General features: G+C 45.2%; 1 protein-coding gene across 1 annotated transcript in view; it reads left to right on the forward strand.

Moving 5' to 3' along the window:
• The window catches only part of LOC140208454 (uncharacterized), a 137041-nt gene that overhangs the window by 13518 nt on the left and 99912 nt on the right, over positions 1-23611 (forward strand). The window contains 1 exon segment of the mRNA XM_072277142.1: positions 12796-13479. Within this exon segment, the coding sequence (XP_072133243.1) occupies positions 12796-13479 (684 nt within the window).

Below are 23611 nucleotides of genomic sequence, written 5' to 3' on the forward strand. Positions count from 1 at the left end.
CTTGGTGGCGAAACCCAGATCGATCAGACTAGTCTTTCATGAATTTCGTATGAAGGACCTTTTAATTCACCATACCCGGAGACAAGGAATGATCGATTTCCAAAATTGCAAGGTTAGATTTGTGGAAGACTATTCACCTGAAGTTTTGGCTGATCGCATGAAATATAAAGAAGTTATGTCGGAATTTTATAATAAAGGGTATAAACCATCTCTTCAGTTCCCCGCACGTCTGAGTATTGTTTTGAAGAACGGATTGCGAAAAAGAATAAATTCAGTTGAAGATGCAAAAGAGTTTCTGAAGGATGAATTCTAAAACTGTTATACTTCTTATTTGATCAAGTTTTTTTCTTCTGTTAATATGAATTTGAAATAAGGTTACGTTTTGGCTGTTCATATATTGTCTTTTGTCATATATTTTTTGATACTACTTTATTTTATCCCTTTTTGAGGCTTTCTTTTAATACAGCTTTCTTTGAATTTGTTTAAATTGATCCTTTCACATTTTCAAATACTAAGTTGTTTTACTTTTTATGTTGTGTGTTGGTAGGGACATAATGACATCGCAGGACTGGAGTTCTTTCTGTCAACAGGATTTTTTGGGGCCGGTACTTAGTTCTTAGCTCACTGACTGTCTATTGGTCAGCTTTCTCGCTTTGGGTAGGGGAGGGGGTAGGGCCTATTTCTCTCTGGGAGCTGTGTTGGGTTGAATATATGATTGTTTGTTTCAATACCTTACTTTACGGTTTGCTTTCTAGTTTTAATAACTTATGGCCAGATCTTTTAATTACATGTTGATTGGTATTTAAAATGGTTCGAAATATTCACCTGTTTAGTTTGAATGTGAAAGGGTGAATCACCCCACCAAAAGGAACAAAGTGTTTGCTTATATTAAGAAAATGAAAGCACCCATTATTTTTTTTTACAAGAAACACACATACACAGCTGTGATACCTTACGTTTTTTTTACTGAGTGGAAGGGTAAGGAATTCTACTCTTCGTTTAACGCAAAATCCCGTGGAGTTTCGATTTTTTGTAGATACTACAGTTCCCTTTATTCAGCATAAAGTTGTTTCGGACCCTAATGGTCGTTTTGTTATTGTATCAGGGAGTTTAGACAGTAAGTTGATTGTTTTTGCTCATGTTTATGCCCCCAATGTAGATGATCCAGGATTTTTTGAGCGTCTATTTTCATATTTGCTAGATTTGTGTACTTACGCCCTTGTGATGGGAGGAGATTTTAACTGCTGGTTAGATCCAGTATTTGATCACTCATTTGTTAAACCAGCCACACTTAATAAATCAGCTTTGTTTATCCAATCTTTTCTAACTAAATGTGGTATAGTTGATGCTTGGCGATTTCTTCATCTGACGGACAGGGAGTATTCTTTTTTCTCTCATGTCTATCATTCTTATACCGGGATTGACTTTATTTTTATTGATAGTCAAATGATTCCATTAGTTCGATCAATTGAATATAAAGAGATTGCTATCTCTGACCACTCTCCTGTAATTCTATCTTTAAATCTTCCTGGTCCTATCCCCATGAGTAGATTTTGGCGATTTAATTCAACTCTGTTATCCGATGAGGATTTTTTAAAAAAATTATGGAGAATCAAATTACTCTTTATTTTTGAAGAAAATACGTTGGAAGAGGCGTCTAGCCTGATTATATGGGATACTTTTAAAGCGTACATCCGGTGTCAAATTATTTCTTATACTGCAAACATCATTAGAAAAGCTAACAAAGAAAGAAATGAATTAGCCAATCAGTTAAAGCAACTGGACCATAAATATGCTTCTGTACCTGATCCTGAAACATATAAGAGACGTATTGAAACTAAAACTAAATATGATCTTCTTTTAACATATCCAATTGAAAGCCAACTTTTAAAAGATAGAAGTCAACTTCATATTCACGGAGATAAAACTGGTAAGCTACTGGCTAATCAATTGAAGCCATTTTCAGCCAAGCGGCAAATTAAAGAAATACATAAAATTAATGGGGACGTGACAACTGACCACCTTGAAATTAATGAACTTTTAGAGAATTTTATTCTAAATTGTATAGATCTGACTCTGTTAATGATAATATTGCAATGAATAATTTTTTAGATCAATTAAATATTCCTAATCTTTCATTAGATGATCGTAGGCAATTGGATCAACCTATTTCCCAGGATGAAATTGCTCAGGCTATTTGAGAATTGCATTCTGGGAAATCCCCAGGACCCGGTGGATTCTCTGGAGAATTTTATTAGGCTTTTTCCTCCTTGCTTATACCACATTTATGTTCTACCCTTACAGGAAGGAAGACAACCAGAGTCTTTTTACGGAGCTTCCATTTTGCTCATTCTCAAAAAGAATATGAATCCTACTAAATGCTCTTCGTATAGACCTATCTCTTTACTCAATTTTGATACTAAAATTTTATCTAAAGTGTTGGCTTGAAGATATATCTTGCACATGCACCAGTCGTGCATGCAGCCTGGTACAGCCAATCCGATCTATTCCTTTTACTTTTTAATTTCCGTTATTTTTTGTATTTTTTTTCTCACGGTAACACGTCGAAGCTGCACGCTGTCTAACATGCTGGTAGAGAGAGTTTTCTTTGGGTTTTCTTTAGCACTGGAAATGGTTACATCCCAACATGCGAGACAGAAGCAAGGTCGCACTGTATATTTCACGGACCAGCAAACACCGGCCGGCTTAGCGAACAGAGCGATGGACACCCCAGCTGAAATCCGGAGGAAAACACACAGAGGGGGATCACAAAGTCGAGGAAAGAGGACCGGGTCGAGACAACAGAGACTTTTGGAGAAGAGGAGTTCGGTGGGTAATTCCATTCCGGCTGACCGGAAGTGCACTGAGAGCGGTAAGCGTGAAGGAGTTCGGTGCTTACTGATCTGGCTAACAACGGATAGTGCAATCCGGGGTATATTATGATTGAGGAATGTGTTTGCAGACTGGATATTGAACTTTTTACTGTTGGACTTCGGCCACATTCCACCGTGATACAACACTTGGCAGCACGGGAGGTCGTACCTGCCTGTGGCCATCGAACATGCAGCTCCTCCCGTGGAGGGTCAGACACCCTGAGCCGATAGACTGGTCCTGGAATTATTTTCCATCTGGCATAGTTTGCATTTTGGTGTTTGATTGTTGGGGTTTTTTGTATTGCTATATTTACGCTCTATTCTTGGTTGGTGCGGCTGTAACGAAACCAAATTTCCCTCGGGATTAATAAAGTATATCTATCTATCTATATCTATATTGATAGGATGCAAAACTGGGCTGAGAAGAGGCAAATGGAGTTCAACCCAGATAAGTGTGAGCTGGTTCATTGTATTAGGTCAAAGATGATGGCAGAATATAGCATTAATGGTAAGACTTGGCAGTGCGGAGGATCAGAGTCAAGTCAAGGCACTGTATATTGTCATTTCCACCATAACTGCTGGTACCATACACAGTAAAAACGAGACAATGTTTTTCAGGACCATGGTGCTACATGAACAATACAAAAATTACACTGAACTACGTAAAAAAACACAAAATTACACGAGACTCCAGACCTACTGAGGACTGCATAAGGTGCACAAAACAGTGCAGGCATTACAATAAATAATAAACAAGACAGTAGGTTGGTGTCAGTCCAGGCTCTGAGTATTGAGGAGTCTGAATACTTGGGGGGGAAAAAACTGTTACATAGACTGGTCGTGAGGGCCTGAAAACTTCGGTGCCTTTTGCCAGGTGGCAGGAGGGAGAAGAGTTTGTATGAGGGGTGCATGGGGTCCTTCACAATGCTGTTTGCTTTACGGATGCAGTGTGTGGTGTAAGTGTCTCCAATGGTGGGAAGAGAGACCCCGATGATCTTCTCAGCTGACCTCAGTATCCACTGCAGGGTCTTGCGATCCGAGATGGTTTCCGAACCAGACAGTGATGTAGCTGCTCAGGATGCTCTCGATACGTCCTCTGTAGAATGTGGTGAGGACGGAGGGTGGGAGATGGACCTTCCTCAGCCTTCACAGAAAGTAAGGACACTGCTGGGCTTTCTTTGCTATGGAGCTGGTGTTAGGGACCAGGTGAGATTCTCCGCCAGGAGAATCTTGGGGTCCGAGTCCATAGGACACTCAAAGCTGCTGCGTAGGTTGACTCTGTGGTTAAGAAGGCATACGGTGCATTGGCCTTAATCAACCGTGGGATTGAATTTAAAAGGCGAAGGGTAATGTAGGACTCTGGTCAGACTGCACTTGAAGTACTATGCTCAATTCTGGTCGCTTCGTTACAGGAAGGATGTGGAAACCATAGAAAGGGTGCAGAGGGGATATACAAGGATGTTGCCGGGTCTGGGGAGCATGTCTTATGAGAATAGGTTGAGTGAACTCGGCTTTTTCTTCTTGGACCGACGGAGGATGAGAGGTGACCTGATAAGGTGTATAAGATGATGAGAGGCATTGATCGTGTGGATAGTCAGAGGCTTTTTCCCAGGGCTGAAATGGTGGCCACAAGAGGACACAGGATTAAGGTGCTGGAGATTAGGTACAGAGGAGATGTCAGGGGTAAGTTTTTTTACACAGAGAGTGGTGAGTGTGTGGAATGGGACAATAGGGTCTTCGAAGAGACTCCTGGACAGGTACATGGAGCTTAGTAAAACAGAGGGCTATGGGTAACCCTGGGTAATTTCTGAGGTAAGAACATGTTCGGCACAGCATTGTGGGCCGAAGGGCCTCTATACTGCTGCAGTTTTTCTATGTTTCTACTTTCTATTCACATTCCTCCGGGCTCACTGGACAGGAACACTGAAACACCAAGTGAGAATCAGCAGGAGGTGGCCATTCAGCCCCTCGAACCATCACCAAGATGGCGGCTGCTCTCCCATCTCAGCCACATGTTTCTGCCCGATCCTCATTTCCTCGATCCCTTCAGTCTCCACACATCTGCTGGCCTCTTTTTTTTATGTGAGGACGATACTGAGTCTTCACCGGCCTCTGTGGTGGGGATTTACAGACATTCACCACCCTCAGAATGGAGACATTTCCCCTCATCTCAGTCCCGTACAGTCCACCCCCATTTTCAGAGACTGGGATCCCTGGTTCAACCGGTAATGATGTTGTGCATTTCAATGTCTTCATCTCTCAGTCCTCGATTCTCTAAATGAAAGGGTTATCACATTTGATCTTTCTTCATATGATGACCCCACCACTCCAGGGATCAGTCTGGTGAATCTTCATTGCACTCTCCATAACAAATACTCTCTAACCTCTTTGTTAATCCTCTATGGAATTAATTTCCATCTTCTGCAGCCCCGTGTTGCCCCAACCACTCACCTCCCACCCCCGTCACTATTTCCACCTTCCCACCTCCCCCTCACCTGGATCCACCTCTCACTCCCCAGCTCTTGCCCCATCCCCACCCCTCACCTCTTTTCTCGGACTATTTCCCGTCCACTCTCAGTCCAGAGGGAGGGTCTCGGCCCGAAATGTTGACGGTCCATTTCCCTCCACAGATGCTGCCCGACCCACTGAGTTCCTCCGGCAGTTTGTTCTTTGGTCTGTGTGACCCGTGTTAGTGTGGGGAGCGGGATTTTACACCATATTCCCGGTACAGTCTCAACAAAACACAAATAATTGTCACTTTGCCCGGACCATCGGCCCCGCTTGCAGGGCAACAGTCTGCCGGTGTTTGCCCCCCAATGTGGTGAATCGCCACCACCGTGGGCTCAGACATTTCCACAGATGAGCCCCTCCTGTCCCCACCGGGACAAACATCCTGTCCGCCCCCTCTCTCACCGTCTTCATCCTCTCCCTCCCCGGGGAACCGGCATCAAACCGACGGGCCGAGCGGTCTCCTCCTACCTCTCAGCGACACATCAGACTCCGGCCGCAGGAGACGCTTCACAAACGCCCCAACTTCCCTCGGAGGGAAATGGAAATAAATCAGAAAGCGGACATTCACTTTGACGGTTGTCCCGCCGTGACGGAAAGTTCGGGAGACGGTGTCGGCGGGGGTAACGCCCTCTCGGCTGGTCCGCCTCCGCTATTGGCTGGAAGCAGTGATTGACACTGCTGCACACCAATGGGAATAGCGCAGCGCGTGACTCTGTTGACAGCGGTGGGGGAGGAGCTGCTCACGTGATTAGTAGCCCGGCCGTTAAACCGACCAAGCTCGAGCTCACCAGCGCGCGGGGCACAAAAGGCCCCGGATGATCGGTTGAGGTGAGAAGGGATCTCCGGGTTGGGGGTCTCACCGGGCGGCGTTTTCAACACCGACTTCGGGTAGTTGCTGTGACTCCGGACTCCGTGACCCGCAATCCCGGGACAGTCCTGCTCTCTTCCCTCTCTCTCAGCCCCACCATCCGTACACGGGCCCCGGGGAGCTTCCGGCTGATGAGGGAATGGGAACCGATGGGTCTCTCAGACAGAGCTGAGCTCCAGCTGTCTAAATGCAAGGATCGGGAACTCGGAGAAAGGGAACAAAATCTTTTACATCAGCTGTTGTGAAAATCACCTTTGTTCTGCCTCCAGTCACAAACAAGAGAAAATCTGCAGATGCTGGAAATCCGAGCAACACACACAAATTGCTGGAGGAACTCAGCATTAGTACTCTTTTCCATAGATGCTGCCTGGCCTGCTGAGTTCCTCCAGCATTTTCTGTCTGTTGCTTGTTCCACCCCCTCTTGTTCTGGACTTTCTACCCGTGAGAACATGTTTTGTCCCACTCTCTCTGGGTACATAATGATATCAAACACCTTTGCCCTGGGCAACAAGTAGCTTTCACATCACAAATGTGCCAGACTCCAATGAGACAGACTACTGCCCTTCCCTTCATATTCATTGGCATTGCCATCACTGAGTTCACCACCGTCAGTCACCTGGGGGAGGGTTCAGGGGAAATATTTATGTACAATACAGAAACTGGTGTTACCTGTGTGTATTGTGGTGATGCAAAAGTTGCTGGAGAATTTGCAAGTGGGAAGGAGTGTTATTTAGAAATCTGACATTTTAAGTGTCATTTAGCAAGCAAACCACATATGGACGGTGTGCAAAAGCTCTGGCGAGAAAATCCTTCATTACCTGTTACAGGCCTGCAACATAGGTTGTGTGAGAGTGCAGATGAACTCGATCAAACCCAGAAGAGATCAAAGTTCTTACAGACAATGATTTGATAGCTGTTAAAATGAATACCTCTCTATATAAAATTCACTGTGCACGTGTGGGTAAAAAATGCATAATACAAGCTTTATGTGCACACTGGTCATTACAAATTTGAGGGGAGATTGGTGGGAAGGTATGGACACCTCTAGTGTCCCTGATGCCCTCATGTACAAGATGTACAAGATTGAGGAGGGATCTGATTGAAACGTATATAATCCTAAAGGGATTGGACAGGCTAGATGCAGGAAGATTGTTCCCTGTGTTGGGGAAGTCCACAACGAGGGGTCACAGTTTGAGGATAAAGGGGAAGCCTTTTAGGACTGAGATTAGGAAAAACTTCTTCACACAGAGAGTGGTGAATCTGTGGAATTCTCTGCCACAGGAAACTGTTGAGGCCAGTTCATTGGCTATATTTAAGAGGGAGTTAGATATGGCCCTTGTGGCTACGGGGATCACGGGGTATGGAGGGAAGGCTGGTGCAGGGTTCTGAGTTGGATGATCAGCCATGATCATACTGAATGGCGGTGCAGGCTCGAAGCGCCGAATGGCTACTCCTGCACCTATTTTGTATGTTTCTATGTGCATCCAGCTACAGCTTGTAACCCTGCACTTTAAGGAGTTGAAACTTGAAATGGATGAATTCTGGATCATCCAGGAGTTGGAGGGGGTGATAGATATGACATGAAGAGAGGTGAGTTACACCCAAGGTACAGGACACAGGAAACTGGGTGAGAGTCAGGAAGGGGAATGAGGTTAAATAGCCATCGCAGAGTACTCTTGTGTCCATCCCACACAACAACAGGTGGAACCACTTTAGAAACTGTTGAGATTACCTGGCAGAGAAAAGTCAAAGGGGTGATAGGGGATTTGTTAGTTAGGGGAACAAAACAAGAGAGGTCTAACATCCTAGTGGTAAGGCTTGCTCGTGCTAGTGTTGGGGGGAGGGGTGATGTGGTTAAAATAAGTTGTAGGGGAAATGGGAGCCAGAATGACAGAACATATAGTGGAGAGGGTGAATTGAATGGAATTGACTTTATTACATACATCTTTCATATACATGAGGAGTAGAAATCTTTACATCTCCATCTAAATGTGCAAAGTGTAATTCATAGTAATTTATAACAGATAGTTTATACATAGGACAGTCAATATAACATAGTTTACAATTGTATCAGCATGAATTAATCAGTCTGATGGCCTGGTGGAAGATGATGTCCCAGAGCCTGTTGGTCCTTTTGCTGTGGTACCGTTTCCTGGATGGTAACAGCAGGAACAGTTTGTGGTTGTGGTGAATTAGGTCCCCAATATCCTTTGGCCCCTTTTCACACACCTGTCTCTGTAAATGTCCTGAATAGTGGGAAGTTCCCATCTACAGATGCGCTGGGCTGTCCGCACCACTCTCTGCAGGTTCCTGTGATTAAGGGAAGTACAGTTCCCATACCAGGCAGTGATGCAGCTGGTCAGGATGCTCTCAATTGTGTGTCCCTGTAGAAGGACCTTTGGATTTTGGGCCCCATCCCCAACTTCTTCAACCATCTGAGGTGAAAGAGGTGCTGTTGTGCTCTTTTCACAACACAGCCGGTATGTACAGACCATGTACATGAAAGATGGCAAATGGAGTTTAATGCTGGTAAGTGTGAGGTGCTACATTTTGGTAGGACCAATCAAAATAGGACATACATGGTAAATGGTAGGGCATTGAAGAATGCAGTAGAACAGAGGGATCTGGGAATAATGGTGCATCATTCCCTGAAGGTGGAATCTCATGTGGATAGGGTGGTGAAGAAAGCTTTTGGTGTGCTGGCCTTTATAAATCAGAACATTGAGTATAGGAGTTGGGATGTAATGTTAAAATTGTACAAGGCATTGGTAAGGCCAGATTTGGAGTATTGTGTACAGTTCTGGTCACCGAGTTACAGGAAAGATGTCAACAAAATAGAGAGAGTACAGAGGAGATGTACTAGAATGTTACCTGGGTTTCAGCACCTCAGTTACAGAGAAAGGTTGAACAAGTCGTGTCTTTATTTTTTGGAGCGTAGAAGGTTGAGGGGGGACTTGACAGAGGCATTTAAAATTATGAGGGGGATAGATAGAGTTGACGTGTATAGCTTTTTCCATTGAGAGTAGGTGAGATTCAAACAAGACATGAGTTGAGAGTTAGGGGGCAGAAGTTTAGGGGTAACATGAGAGGAACTTCTTTACTCAGAGAGTGGTAGCTGTGTGGAATGAGCTTCCAGCAGAAGTGGTTGAGGGAGGCTCGATATTGTCATTTAAAGTAAAATTGGATAGCTATATGGACAGGAAAGGAATGGAGGGTTATGGGCTGAGTGCAGGTTGGTGGGACTAGGTGAGAGTAAGCATTCAGCACGGATTAGAAGGGCCAAGATGGCCTGTTTCCATGCTGTAATTGTTATATGGTTACATGTGAGATCCTTGGTGATGTTTATACTGAGGTACTTAAAGCTGTTCACCTTCTTAACCCCCAGATCCATTGATGTCAATAGGGGTTAGCCTGTCTCCATTCCTCCTGCCGTCCACAATCAGCTCTTTTGTTTTTGTGACAAAGAGGGAGAGTTTGTTTTCTTGACACCAGTCAGATGTTGTTCAGACCTCAGACAGAGTCAGCAATCAAATGGTTGAGCATGGGGCGATGAATGTGCTGAGCTGTGTATATCACAATGCAAGAAGTATCGTAGGAAAGCCAGATGAGCTCAGGACAGGGAATTATGAAGTTGTATCCATTGTTGGGACTTGGTTGCATCCAACAGTCTGAGGGATTTAGAAGAATAGATTTGTAGAGAGATTGCACCATGCCAGGATACAAATGTTGTTCCAGTAAGTGATTTTAACTTTCCATATATTGACTGGGACTCCCATACTGTAAAAGGACTAGATGGGGTAGAGTTTGTCAAATGTGCCCTTAATCAGTAATTAGAATTTCTGACGTAGAAGTGTGCAATAAGCTGTTAGGAAATGATCCAGGGCTGGTGACAGAAATTAGTGATCATAATGCCGTGAGATTCAAAGTAAATATGGAAAAAGAGAGGTCTGGACCACGGGTTGAGATTCTAAATTGGAGAAAGGTCAATTTTGATGGTATGAGAAAGGCTCTGACAAGTGTGGTTTGGGACAGGCTGCTTTCTGGCAAAAGAGTACTTGGTAAGTGGGAGGCCTTCAGAAGTGAAATTTTGAGGGTGTAGAGTTTGTATGTGCCTGCCAAAATAAAAGTTGTAAAGTTACAGGTGCAGGGAACCTTGCTTTTCAAGAAATATTGAGGCCCGGGATATTTTGTTCCTCTAAATGCCTCAGACTGTTGGGTACTACCAAGACCCATTAATGACTGCAATATCATGATTCCACGCCCTGAGCTCATTTGACTTTATTTTAGTTGTCTGCTGTTGGTTTCTGAAAGTTTCCCAATAGTTTTTGGGTAAGTTATTGGAATGTATGTGCAGGAACTGGATATATACTGTAAGTATTTGGATAGGTGTGGACTGATAACGGATAGACAGCATGGTTTTGTGCACGGTAGGTCATGTCTAACCAATGTTATAGAGTCTCTGGAGGAAGTTATCAGGAAAGTGGATGAAGGCAAGGCAGTGGATGTTGTCTACATGGACTTTAGCAAGGCACTTGACAAAGTCTCATATGGGAGGTTGGTCAAGAAGGTTAAGTCACTCAGCATTCAAGATGAGATAGTAAATTGGATGAGACACTGGCTTTGGGAGAAGCCAGAGTGTGGTAGTACATGGTTGCCTCTCTGACTGGAGGCCTGTGACTAGTGGTGTGTCATAGGGATCAGTGCTGGATCTGTTGTTGTTTGTCATTTATATCAGTAATCTGGATGACAGTGTGGTTAACTGGATCAGCAAATTTGTGAATGACACCTTGATTGCTGGTGTAGTGGCAGTGAGGAAGACTATCATGACTTGCAGTGCGATCTGGACCAGCTGGGAAAATGGTTTGAGAAGCGGAAAATTGAATCTAATGCAGACAAGAGTGAGTTGTTGCACTTTGGTATGACCTACCAGGGCAGGTTTTTCACAGTGACTGGTCGGGCACGGAGGAGTGTTGTAGAAGAAAGGGACCTGGGAGTAGAAGTCCTTACTTCACTGAAAGTGGTGTCACAGTAAGATAGAGACGGAAAGCAGGATTTCAGTCCATTGGCCTTCGTGAACTAAAGTAATGACAACAATAGATGGATGTTATGTTGAGTTGCATAAGACATTGGTGAGGCCTAATTTGAAGTATTGTGTGCAGTGTTGGTCACCTACTTACAGGAAAGATGTAAAAGATGTTGAAAGAGTTGTGAGAAAATTCACAAGGATGTTGCCAGGTCTGGAGGACTTGAGTTATAAGGAAAGATTGAACAGGTCAGGAATTTATTCCTTGGAATGTGGAAGACTGAGGGGAGATTTGTTTGTGATTGAGGGGCATAGACAGGGTAAAAGCAAGCTGACTTTCTCCACTGGGATTGGGTGGGACTACAACCAGAGGCCATGGGTTAAGGGTGAAAGGTGAAACGTTAAGGGGAACATGAGGGGAAACTTCTTCACACAGACGGTCATCCAGGTGTGGAATGAGCAGCCAGCACAAGTGCATCCTTTAAACAGCTGTGCGGACCAACCATTCATCTCGTCAAGAAACACAATTTGCGTGAGACTGTTTCAGTTACTGTGGGGCCAGGCACCCATGCTGCTCAGCAGGAACAGGGAATAATACCAATGGAGAGAGTCAAACTGAGCCAAGTCACAGATTGCAGACGGCAGAAATGCCCCATTCTGATAGAGACAGGAAGAGCATTAGGGAATTGATGATCATTCCAGATACCAGCACTGTGACCAGTCAGAAGATGATTTCTCTGTCGAACTTGGGTTGAACCTCACTGTAACAGTGTGATACCAGATCAAATCTTGGCAACTCAAGTAATCTCATCTGAAATGTCCTACACCCACTGATGGATTTTGATGATCTTTTCACAGGTTAAAAATAAGAAGGAATTTGTCTCAAGGAATCGCAAACACAACACGCCAGTTTTGCTGTCTCTGTCTAGATATTTAAGAAGTGGAGCAAGGGATTCATTCGACCATCCTTCCTGCTCAGACTGTGGGGAGGGATTCACTCGGTCATCTCAATTGAAGGTACATCAGCAAGTTCACACTGGGCAAGGTCACTCATCTATTCAGTGTGTGAGAAAGGATTCTGTCGGTCTTCCCACCTGTGGACACACCAGTCAGTTCACACCGGGCAGAGGCCAGTCATCTGCTGAATTTGTGGGGAAGGATTTACTCGGTCATCTGAACAAATGGCACACCAGCAAGTTCACACCAGGGAGCGGCCGTTCACCTGTTCAGTCTGTGGGAAAGGATTCACTTTGTCATCTCACCTACTGACACACCAGCAAGTTCACACTGGGAAGAAGCCATTCACCTGCTCAGAGTGTGGGAAGAGATTCACTCAGTCATCTGACCTACAGAGGCACCATCGAGTTCACACTGGGGAGAGGCCGTTCGCTTGCTCAGACTGTGGGAAGAGATTCACTGAGTCATCCAACCTACTGGTACATCAGCGAGTTCACACTGGAGAGAAGCCATTTACCTGCTCAGTCTGCGGGAAGGGATTCACTCAGTCATCCAACCTGCAGAGTCATCAGCGAGTTCACACTGGGGAGAAGCCGTTCACCTGCTCAGTCTGTGGGAAGGGATTCACACTGTCATCCACCCTGCAGAGTCATCAGCGAGTTCACACTGGGGAGAAGTCGTTCACCTGCTCAGACTGCGGGAAGGGATTCACTCGGTCATCCCACCTACAGAGTCATCAGCAAGTTCACACAGGGGAGAAGCCGTTCACTTGCTCAGTCTGTGGGAAGAGATTCACTCAGTCATCCCAACTACTGGCACACCAGTCAGTTCACACTGGGGAGTGGCCATTCACCTGCTCAGTCTGTGAGAAGAGATTCACTCACTCTTCCATCCTACAGAGACACCAGCGAGTCCACACTGGAGAGAAGCCGTTCACCTGCTCGGAATGTGGGAAGAGATTCACTGAGTCATCTCACCTACAGAGTCATCAGCGAGTTCACACTGGGGAGAAGCCGTTCACCTGCTCAGTCTGTGAGAAGAGATTCACTTGGTCTTCCGACCTACAGAGTCATCAGCGAGTTCACACTGGGGAGAAGCCATTCACCTGCTCAGAATGTGGGAAGAGATTCGCTCGATCATCCACCCTACAGAGACACCAGCGAGTTCACACTGGGGAGAAGCCGTTCACCTGCTCAGAATGTGGGAAAGGATTCACTCAGTCATCCAACCTACAGAGTCATCAGCGAGTTCACACTGGGGAGAAGCCGTTCACCTGCTCAGTCTGTGGGAAGAGATTCACTCAGTCATCCAAGCTACTAGCACACCAGTCAGTTCACAATGGGGAGTGGCCATTGTTATGAATCCCTAGGGTTTGTTTGCTGTGGACTGTCATTCTGAGAGAGAAAGAGAGAGATTAAGAAGGTGAATCAGTCTGACTTGCATCTTGTTTACATCGCTCACAGCTTGTTTAGTTTTAATCAAGGACACAGACACTCAGAGTCAGACGGAGATGAAGGAGGAAAAATGGAAGGATTGAAACAAGGGAATTAGTGGCCAAGGGTCACTGTTTAGAACTTTCCTATGCCCACAAGTGTGGGTTAATTATCAATTCAGTGTATATCGAATGTGTGGTTGTCACCTCGTTTGATCTATAGGAGTGGATCGGATTTGGGGTATCCTGTGAAGACCACTTATGTGTTAACCCTTGCCTGGGTGTGGTGTGGTAATTCACTTGAAGACGATACCCCTTGTGACAAGTCACTTTCGGTGATAATTTGTATGTGGACTTGGAACAACGACGGATAAAACCTACAGCGACTGTTCTCTCGTTTTACCACGGTGGAAACTGTGGAATTCAACGTTATTGCCTTCTCTCGACATTTACTCTGGATTACAAATATCTCTCTCTCCTCAACTATTCTGTGGTTGTACTGAACTTTCATACTTTACCATCTCAAGACTCCAAGCCTTGTTTCCCCTGAGCTCAATAGTTTGGGAGTTATATTTACCCACATGAATACACATAACACTGTTAACTTTTGTTTATCTTGCTTAAGTTACTATATTGTTAGTAGGTACTAATAAAGATAATGGATTTAACATCAAAAACAGACTCTAGGTGTAGTCTATTGCTGCTGACTCATTTCTAAAGCGTTACGGTTCATAACAAAATTGGGGCCTGCATCCGGGATAGGAACAGATTTGGAGGCATATTGATTAATTATCGATTTCATTGGGGAAATCCCTTTTGATTTATTTGTGTGTGGAAATTCAGCAGCAATGGATGTTGATAGATGTCTGGAAGCGCCAACCTCTGAGGCACTAAAGGACATCAGAAGGATTGAGTTGTTGAGTATTGCAAAAAGGTTAAAACTTGCTAAGGTGAAATTGACAATGAGAAGGGCACAGATGCAGAAGATCATAACTGAGCATTACGTATCTAAGGGTGTGTTTAACGTGGAGGAGTTGGAGGTGTTTCCTGAAAGTAAACCTAGTGAGCTTGAGCTCCAGTACAAGTTAGACAAAATAAAGATGGAGGCTGTGGAAAGGCAGAGGCAGGTTGAGGCTAGAGAGGCAGGAAAACGGAGAGAAGAGGTGGAAAAACAGAGAAGAGGCAGAAAAACAGGGAGGAAGCAGAAAGACAGTGGCTGTTCGAGCTGGAAAAGATAGAGAGATTGCAGCAAAAGGGTCTCGCGTTAGACTCTGGTGGTAAGTTTGAGGCCAGTCGTGAAGATAAATTGGTACCCCCATTTGACGAGGCAGAGGTTGATAAATACTTACAGCATTTTGAGAAGGTTGCTCAGAGTTTAAAATGGTAAAAAGAGAATTAGCTCATTATCTTACAAAGTGTAATTAAGGGAAAGGCTCAGCAAGCCTATTCTGCTTTCACAGTTGTTGAAGCAGCTGATTATGACATAGTGAAACAGGCTGTACTCAAAGCTTACGAGTTGGTCCCAGAAGCATACAGGCAAAAGTTTAGAAATTTGAGGAAACCTGTGAACCAGACCTATATGGAATTTGCTTAAGAGAAGTTTGTGTGTTTTGACCGCTGGTGCATATATAAAAATGTAAATGATAATTTTAACAGCTGGAAAAAGGTGGTTTTAATTGAAGAACTCAAAATGTTCGTCCCTGGTGACATAGAGATGTAATTAGATGAAAAGGACACTGCCACTTTGCAGGAGTCTGCTAGATTAGCAGATGAGTTTGCTTTAACCCACAAGGTTATGTTTACCCTGACTCAGGAGAGTTTCCAAAAGAGTAGCAGGGATAACCAGAAATTAAAGCTGGGACTAGTGACAAGAGTAAGGATGAAGGGAAGCAGTTGAAGGAGAAATATTCTGGTCTCTCTTGTTACTATTGTAAGAAAGCTGGTCATATGGTGGCTAATTGTTCTGTCCTGAAGAAGAAAAAAGAAAAGGAGGCAGTCCCACATGCCTGTGATCAGTATGTTGAAGCACCTATAAACCCACAGGGTTCTGAACATTCTGTTGCGGCTCAGTTAAGGACTGAGAGGTCTAACCAAGTTAAGAAGGGATTCAAGCAACACACATCAAAGTTGCTGGTGAATGCAGCAGGCCGGGCAGCATCTCTAGGAAGAGGTACTGTCGACGTTTCAGGCCGAGACCCTTCATCAGGACTAACTGAAAGAAGAGCTATTAAGAGATTTGAAAGTTGGAGGGGGAGGGGGAGATCCAAAATGATAGGAGAAGACAGGGGGGGGAGGGATGGAGCCAAGAGCTGGACAGGTGATTGGCAAAGGGGATATGAGAGGATCATGGGACAGGAGGTCCGGGGAGAAAGACAAGGGGGGGGTGTGAACCAGAGGATGGGCAAGGGGTATATAGTCAGAGGGACAGAGGGAGAAAAAGGATAGAGAGAGAAAGAATGTGTGTATATAAATAAATAACGGATGGGGTACGAGGAGGAGGTGGGGCATTAGCGGAAGTCGATGTTCATGCCATCAGGTTGGAGGCTACCCAGACGGAATATAAGGTGTTGTTCCTCCAACTTGAGTGTGGCTTCATCTTTACAGTAGAGGAGGCCATGGATAGACATGTCAGAATGGGAATGGGATGTGAAATTAAAATGTGTGGCCACTGGGAGATCCTGCTTTCTCTGGCGGACAGAGCGTAGGTGTTCAGCAAAGCGGTCTCCCAGTCTGCGTCGGGTCTCGCCAATATATAGAAGGCCACATCGGGAGCACTGGACGCAGTATATCACCCCAGCCGACTCACAGGTGAAGTGTCGCCTCACCTGGAAGGACTGTTTGGGGCCATGAATGGTGGTGAGGGAGGAAGTGTAAGGGCATGTGTAGCACTTGTTCTGCTTACACGGATAAGTGCCAGGAGGGAGATCAGTAGGGAGGGATGGGGGAGGACGACTGGACAAAGGAGTCGCTTAGGGAGTGATCCTTGCGGAAAGCGGGGGGGGCGGGTGTGGGGAAGATGTGCTTAGTGGTGGGATCCGGTTGGAGGTGGCGGAAGTTATGGAGAATATCCAATATCCGGGCCCCGGGGAGCTTCCGGCTGATGAGGGAATGGGAACCGATGGGACTCTCAGACAGAGCTGAGCTCCAGCTGTCTAAATGCAAGGATCGGGAACTCGGAGAAAGGGAACAAAATCTTTTACATCAGCTGTTGTGAAAATCACCTTTGTTCTGCCTCCAGTCACAAACAAGAGAAAATCTGCAGATGCTGGAAATCCGAGCAACACACACAAATTGCTGGAGGAACTCAGCATTAGTACTCTTTTCCATAGATGCTGCCTGGCCTGCTGAGTTCCTCCAGCATTTTGTGTCTGTTGCTTGTTCTACCTCCTCTTGTTCTGGACTTTTCTACCTGTGAGAACATGTTTTGTCCTATTCTCTCTGGGTACATAATGATATCAAACACCTTTGTCCTGGGCAACAAGTAGCTTTCACATCACAAATGTGCCAGACTCCAATGAGACAGACTACTGCCCTTCCCTTCATATCCATTGGCATTGCCATCACTGAGTTCACCACCGTCAGTCACCTGGGGGAGGGTTCAGGGGAAATATTTATGTACAATACAGAAACTGGTGTTACCTGTGTGTATTGTGGTGATGGAAAAGTTGCTGGAGAATTTGCAAGTGGGAGGAAGTGGAGTGATAATTGGAATTCTGACTTTTTAAAGTGTCATTTAGCAAGCAAATCAGGTATGGACAATGTGCAAAAGTTCTGGTGAAAAAATCCTTCATTAACTGTTTCAGGCCTGCTACATAGGTTGTGAGAGAGTGCAGATGAACTCGATCAAACCCAGAGGAGCTGAAAGTTCTTACTGACAGTGATATGCCAGCTGTTAAAATAAATACCTCTCTATATAAAATTCACTGTGCACATGTTGTCACTGGGTAAAAAAATGTACAGTACAAGATTTATGTGCACACTGGTCATGACAAATTAGAGGGGATATTGGTGGGAAGGTGGCGAGACCTCCAGTGTCCCTGATGCCCTCACATACAAGATGTGCATCCAGCTGCAGCTTGTAACCCTGCACTTTACAGAGTGGGAACTTGAAATGGATGAATTTTGGATCAGCTGGGAGTCGGAGGGGGTGATAGATATGACATGAAGAGAGGTGAGTTACACCCAAGGTGCAGGACACAGCAAACTGGGTGAGAGTCAGGAAGGGGAATGAGGTTAAATAGCCATTGCAGAGTACTCTTTTGTCCATCCCACACAACAACAGGTGGAACCACTTTAGAAACATTTTGGGGGAATTACCTGGCAGAGGAAAGTCAAACGGGTGATAGGGGATTCGTTAGTTAGAGGAACAGAACAAGAGGGGACCAATATCCTAGTGATAAGGCTCGCTAGTGCTAGAGTTGGGGGAGTGGGGTGATGTGGTTAAAATAAGTTGTAGGGGGAATGGGAGCCAGAATGACAGAACAGATAGTGGAGAGGCTGAATTGAATTGAATTGACTTAATGACATACATCCTTCATATACATGAGGAGTAGAAATCTTTACGTTACGTCTCCATCTAAATGTGCAATGTGTAATTTATAGTAAATTATAATAAATAGTTTGTACATAGGACAGTCAATATAACATAGTTATGCAATTGTATCAGCATGAATTAATCAGTCTGATGGCCAGGTAGAAGATGATGTCCTGTTGGTCCTTTTGCTGTGGTACCATTTCCTGGATGGTAGCAGCAGGAACAGTTTGGGGTTGTGGTGAATTGCATCCCTAATATCCTTTGGGCCCTTTTTACACACCTGTCTCTGTAAATGTCCTGAATAGTGGGAAGTTCACATCTACAGATGTGCTGGGCTGTCTGCACCACTCTCTGCAGGTTCCTGCGATTAAGGGAAGTACAGTTCCCATACCAGGCAGTGATGCAGCCGGTCAGGATGCTCCCAATTGTGTCCCTGTAGAAAGTTCTTAGGATTTGGCACCCCATCCCAAACTTCTTCAACCATCTGAGGTGAAAGAGGTGCTGTTGTGCTTTTTTCATGACACAGCTGGTATGTACAGACCATGTGAGATCCTCGGTGATGTTTATGCCAAGAAACTTAAAGCTGTTCACCCTCTCAACCCCAGATCCATTGATGTCAATAGGGGTTAGCCTGTCTCCATTCCTCCTGTCGTCCACAATCAGCTCCTTTGTTTTTGTGACAATGAGGGAGAGTTTGTTTTCTTGACACCAGTCAGATGTTGTTTAGACCTCAGATAGAGTCAACAATCAAATGGTTGAGCATGGTGCAATGAATGTGCTGAGCTGTGTATATCACAATGCAAGAAGCATCGTAGGATAGTCAGATGAGCTCAGGACAGGGAATTATGATATAGTAGCCATTATTGGGACTTGGTTGCACCCAACAGTCTGAGGGATTTAGAGGAACAAATTTGTAGAGAGATTGCAGACCATACCAAGAAACAAAGGTTGATTCAGTGAATGATTTTAACTTTCCATAGATTGATTAGGACTCCCATACTGTAAAAGGACTAGATGGGGTAGAATTTGTCAAATATGTCCTTAATCAGTTCGTAGAACTCCCAACATAGAAGTGTGCAATAAGCTGTTAGGAAATGATCCAGGGCTGGTGACAGAAATTAGTGATCATAATGCCATGAGATTCAAAGTAAATATGGAAAAAGAGTGGTCTGGACCGCGGGTTGAGATTCTAAATTGGAGAAAGGTCAATCTTGATGGTATCAGACAGGATCTGGCAAGTGTGGTTTGGGACAGGCGTTTTCTGACAAAGGAGTACTTGGTAAGTGGGAGGCCTTCAGACGTGAAATTTTGAGGGTGTCTAGTTTGTATGTGCCTGCCAAAATAAAAGTTGAAAGGTAACTGGTGCAGGGAACCTCAGTTTTCAAGAGATATTGAGGCCCCAGATATTTTGTTCCTCCAAATGCCTCAGACTGTTGGGTGCTACCAAGACTCATTAATGACTACAATATCATAATTCCACCCCCGAGCTCATCCAACTTTTTTTTTGTTGTCTTCTGTTGGTTTCTGAAAGCTTCCCAATAGTTTTTGCTCTTCTGTTTGCCCTCTCTTTGGCTTTTATGTTGGCTTTGGCTTCTCATTTCATCCACAGTTGTGTCCTCCTGCCTTTCCAATGCTTCCACTTCTTTGGGATGTATCTATCACTCAGCTCCCGAATTGCTCCCAGAAACTCCAGCCATTGCTGCTCCATTGTCACTCCTACCTTTTCCTTCCAAACAAGTTTGGCCAGCTTCTCTGTCACAGAAACATGGGAATGTTCAGTACAGAAACAGGCTATTTGGCCCATCTAATCAATACTGAAAAAACATCTAAGCTGTCTGATGCAACTACCTGCACCAGGACCATCGCCCTCCATACCCCTACCATCCAGTCTGCTATCAGACTTCAGTTAATTGTGAAATTGAGCTCATATTCACCACTTGTGCTGACACCTCATTCCACACTCTCACAACCATTTCAGGAAAGAGCTTTTCCAAATGTTCCTGTTAAATTTTCACCTTCCCCACTTACCCATGACATCTGGTTGTCATCCCACCCAACCTGAGTGGAAAAACATGCTTGCATTTACCCTATCTGTACCCTCATAATTTTCTATACTTCCAACAAATTCTCAAAGCAATGTATAATTTCCTTAGTTATGTTTCAAGCCCTTTTTAGGTGTATAAAATGATGAGGGGCATTGATCATGTGGGTAGCCAGAGGTTTATTCCCAGGGCTGAAATGGCTAACAAGAGGGGGCTTAGTTTTAAGATGCTTGCAAATAGATCCCAAGGGGATATCAGGGGTAAGTTTTTTAACACAGAGTGGTGGGTGCGTGGAATGCACTGCCGGCTATTTGTGTGAGAGTGTATCAGCTATTGTGGAGCCAGGAACCCATGCAGCTCATTGGGAACAGGGAATAATAACAATGGAGAGTGTCAAACTGAGCCAGGTCACAGATTGGAGATGGCAGAAATTATAGAGACAGGAACAGTATCAAAGAATATGTTGGTCATTCCAGATACTAGCATTGTGTCCAGTTAGAAGATGATTTCTCTCTCCAATTTGGGTTGAACCTCACTGTAATAGTGTGATGCCAGATCACACCTTGACAACTCAAGGGATCTCATCTGAAATACTGTCCTACACCCATTGATGGATTTCATAAATATTTTTACAGGTTAAAAATGACAAGGAATTTGTCTACGGGAATCTCGAACACAACACGCCAGTTTTGCTGTCTCTGTCTAGATACTTAAAAAGGGGAGCAAGGGATTCACTCGATCATCTGACCGGCTGGCATGCCCATCATTTTACACATGGGGGGGAGCCCATTCACCTGCTCAAACAGTGGGAATGGATTCAGTGGGTCATTTCAACTGAAGATATATCAGCAAGTTCACACTGGACAAGGCCATTCATTTGTTCTGTGCGTGAGAAGGCATTCAGTTGGTCATCCCACCTGTGGACAGACCAGTCAGTTCACCCTGGGCAGAAACTTGGTCATCTGCTGAATTTGTGGGGAAGGATTCACTCGGTCATCTGACCTAATGGCTCTCCAGCGAGTTCACACTGGGGAGCGGCCATTCACCTGCTCAGACTGTGGGAAGGGATTCACTGAATCATATAAACTACGGATACACCGGTCAGTTCACAGTGGCGAGAGGGCGTTCACGTGCTCAGACTGCGGGAAGGGATTCACTTGCTTATCCCAACTGAAGGTGCATCAGCGAGTTCACACTGGGGAGAGGCCGTTCACCTGCTCAGACTGTGGGAAGGGATTTACTTCGTCCTCTGTTCTACAGAGACACCAACGTATTCACACTGGGGAGAGGCCATTCACCTGCTCAGTGTGTGGGAAGGGATTCACTTGATCATCCCACCTACAAGCACACTGGTCTGTTCACACTGGGGAGAGGCCGTTCACCTGCTCAGACTGTGGGAAGGGATTCACTTGCTCATCCCACCTGAAGGTACATCAGCGAGTCCACACTGGTGAGAGGCCATTCATCTGCTCGGATTGTGGGAAGGGATTCACTCAGTCATCTGAACTGTTGGTACACCAGCAAGTTCACACTGGAGAGAGGCCGTTCACTTGCTCAGTGTGCGGGAAGGGATTCACTTGGTCATCGAACCTACTGACACATCAGTCAGTTCACACCGGGGAGAGGCCGTTCACCTGCTCGGACTGTGGGAAGGGATTCACTTGCTCATCCCAATTGAAGGTACATCAGCGAGTTCACACTGGGGAGAGGCCGTTCATCTGCTCAAACTGTGGGAAGGGATTCATTCAGTCATCTGAACTGAAGGTACATCAGCGAGTTCATACTGGAGAGAGGCCGTTCACCTGCTCAGACTGTGGGAAGGGATTCACTTGCTCATCTGCACTGAAGGTACATCAGCGATTTCACACTGGGGAGAGGCCGTTCACCTGCTCGGACTGTGGGAAGGGATTCACTCAGTCATCCGCTCTAATGGCACACCAGCGAGTTCACATTGGGGAGTGGCCATTCACCTGCTCAGTCTGTGGGAAGGGATTCACTCAGTTATCTCAACTGAAGGTGCATCAGGGAGTTCACACTGGAGAGAGGCCATTCACCTGTTCAGATTGTGGAAAGGGATTTACTACGTCATCTCAACTACTGAGTCACCAGCAAGTTCACACTGGAGAGAGGCTGTTCACCTGCTCAGACTGTGAGAAGGGATTCACTCGGTTGTCTCATCTTCAGAGACACCAGCGAGTTCACACTGGGTAGAGGCCGATCTGCTGCTCAGACTTTGGGAAGAGATTCTCTCAGCCATCGCCACCAAATGTCCATCATTGAGTTCACACTGGGGAGAGGCCGTTCACCTGCTGTGAATGTGTGAAGCAATTCGCTCAGTCATCTAACCATATGTAACTCTCGCTTCAACTAGCAGCTTAATATAGGGGGTGATAGCCCCCAGCCCGGCCAAACTTAAGAAATCTCGTTTGGGTGGATGCTGCAGGATGTGACCCCCATTACAAATCAGTACCCCAAAATAACAAACGGTACATAATATGCGATTAAACGATTGGACTTCGTAGTTCTTACTTTGACTATAGGGCTAGTAAAGAAAAAATAAAGGAAAAGGGCCCACTCTCTCCATTCATGTCTTCTCATCGCTCCCCAGCAAAAGACCTGCAAAAATCTCTCTTCCAGACTCACAAGAAAGAACAACATTTCTCTCATTGGATAGCCCTGCACTTCAAAACTCTGTTGTCTCTAGTCGTAACGTAAACATTGCTGCTACAGAGAAACAGTAACCTCAGCAGTGAAACATTACAGAGAGGCCATTACATTAACACTGAAACCTCACAGCATGTTACAGTTGTGACACACTACTGGGTTCACAATAGACAATAGGTGCAGGAGTAGGCCATTTGGCCCTTCGAGCCAGCACTGCCATTCACTGTAATCATGGCTGATCATCCACAATCAGTACCCCGTTCCTGCCTTACCCCCATAACCTTTGATTCTGCTATCTTTAAGAGCTCTATCCATCTCTTTCTTGAAAGCATCCAGAGACTTGGCCTCCACAGCCTTCTGGTGCAGAGCATTCCATACATCCACCACTCTCTGGGTGAAAAAATGTTTCCTCAACTCCGTTCTAAATGGCCTACCCCTTATTATTAAACTGTGGCCTCTGGTTCTGGACTCACCCATCAGCGGGAACATGCTTCCTGCCTCCTGCGTGTCCAATCCCTTAATAATCATATATGTTTCAACAAGATCCCCTCTCAGCCTTCTAAATTCCAGTGTATACAAGCTCAGTCGCTCCAATCTTTCGACACATGACAGTCCCACCATCTTGGGAATTAACCTTGTGAACCTATGCTGCACTCCCTCAATAGCAAGAATGTCCTTCCTCAAATTTGGAGACCAAAACTGCACAC

This window comes from Mobula birostris, chromosome 13 (genome assembly GCF_030028105.1).
Source record: "Mobula birostris isolate sMobBir1 chromosome 13, sMobBir1.hap1, whole genome shotgun sequence".
In the NCBI taxonomy this organism is placed as follows: Eukaryota; Metazoa; Chordata; class Chondrichthyes; order Myliobatiformes; family Myliobatidae; genus Mobula; species Mobula birostris.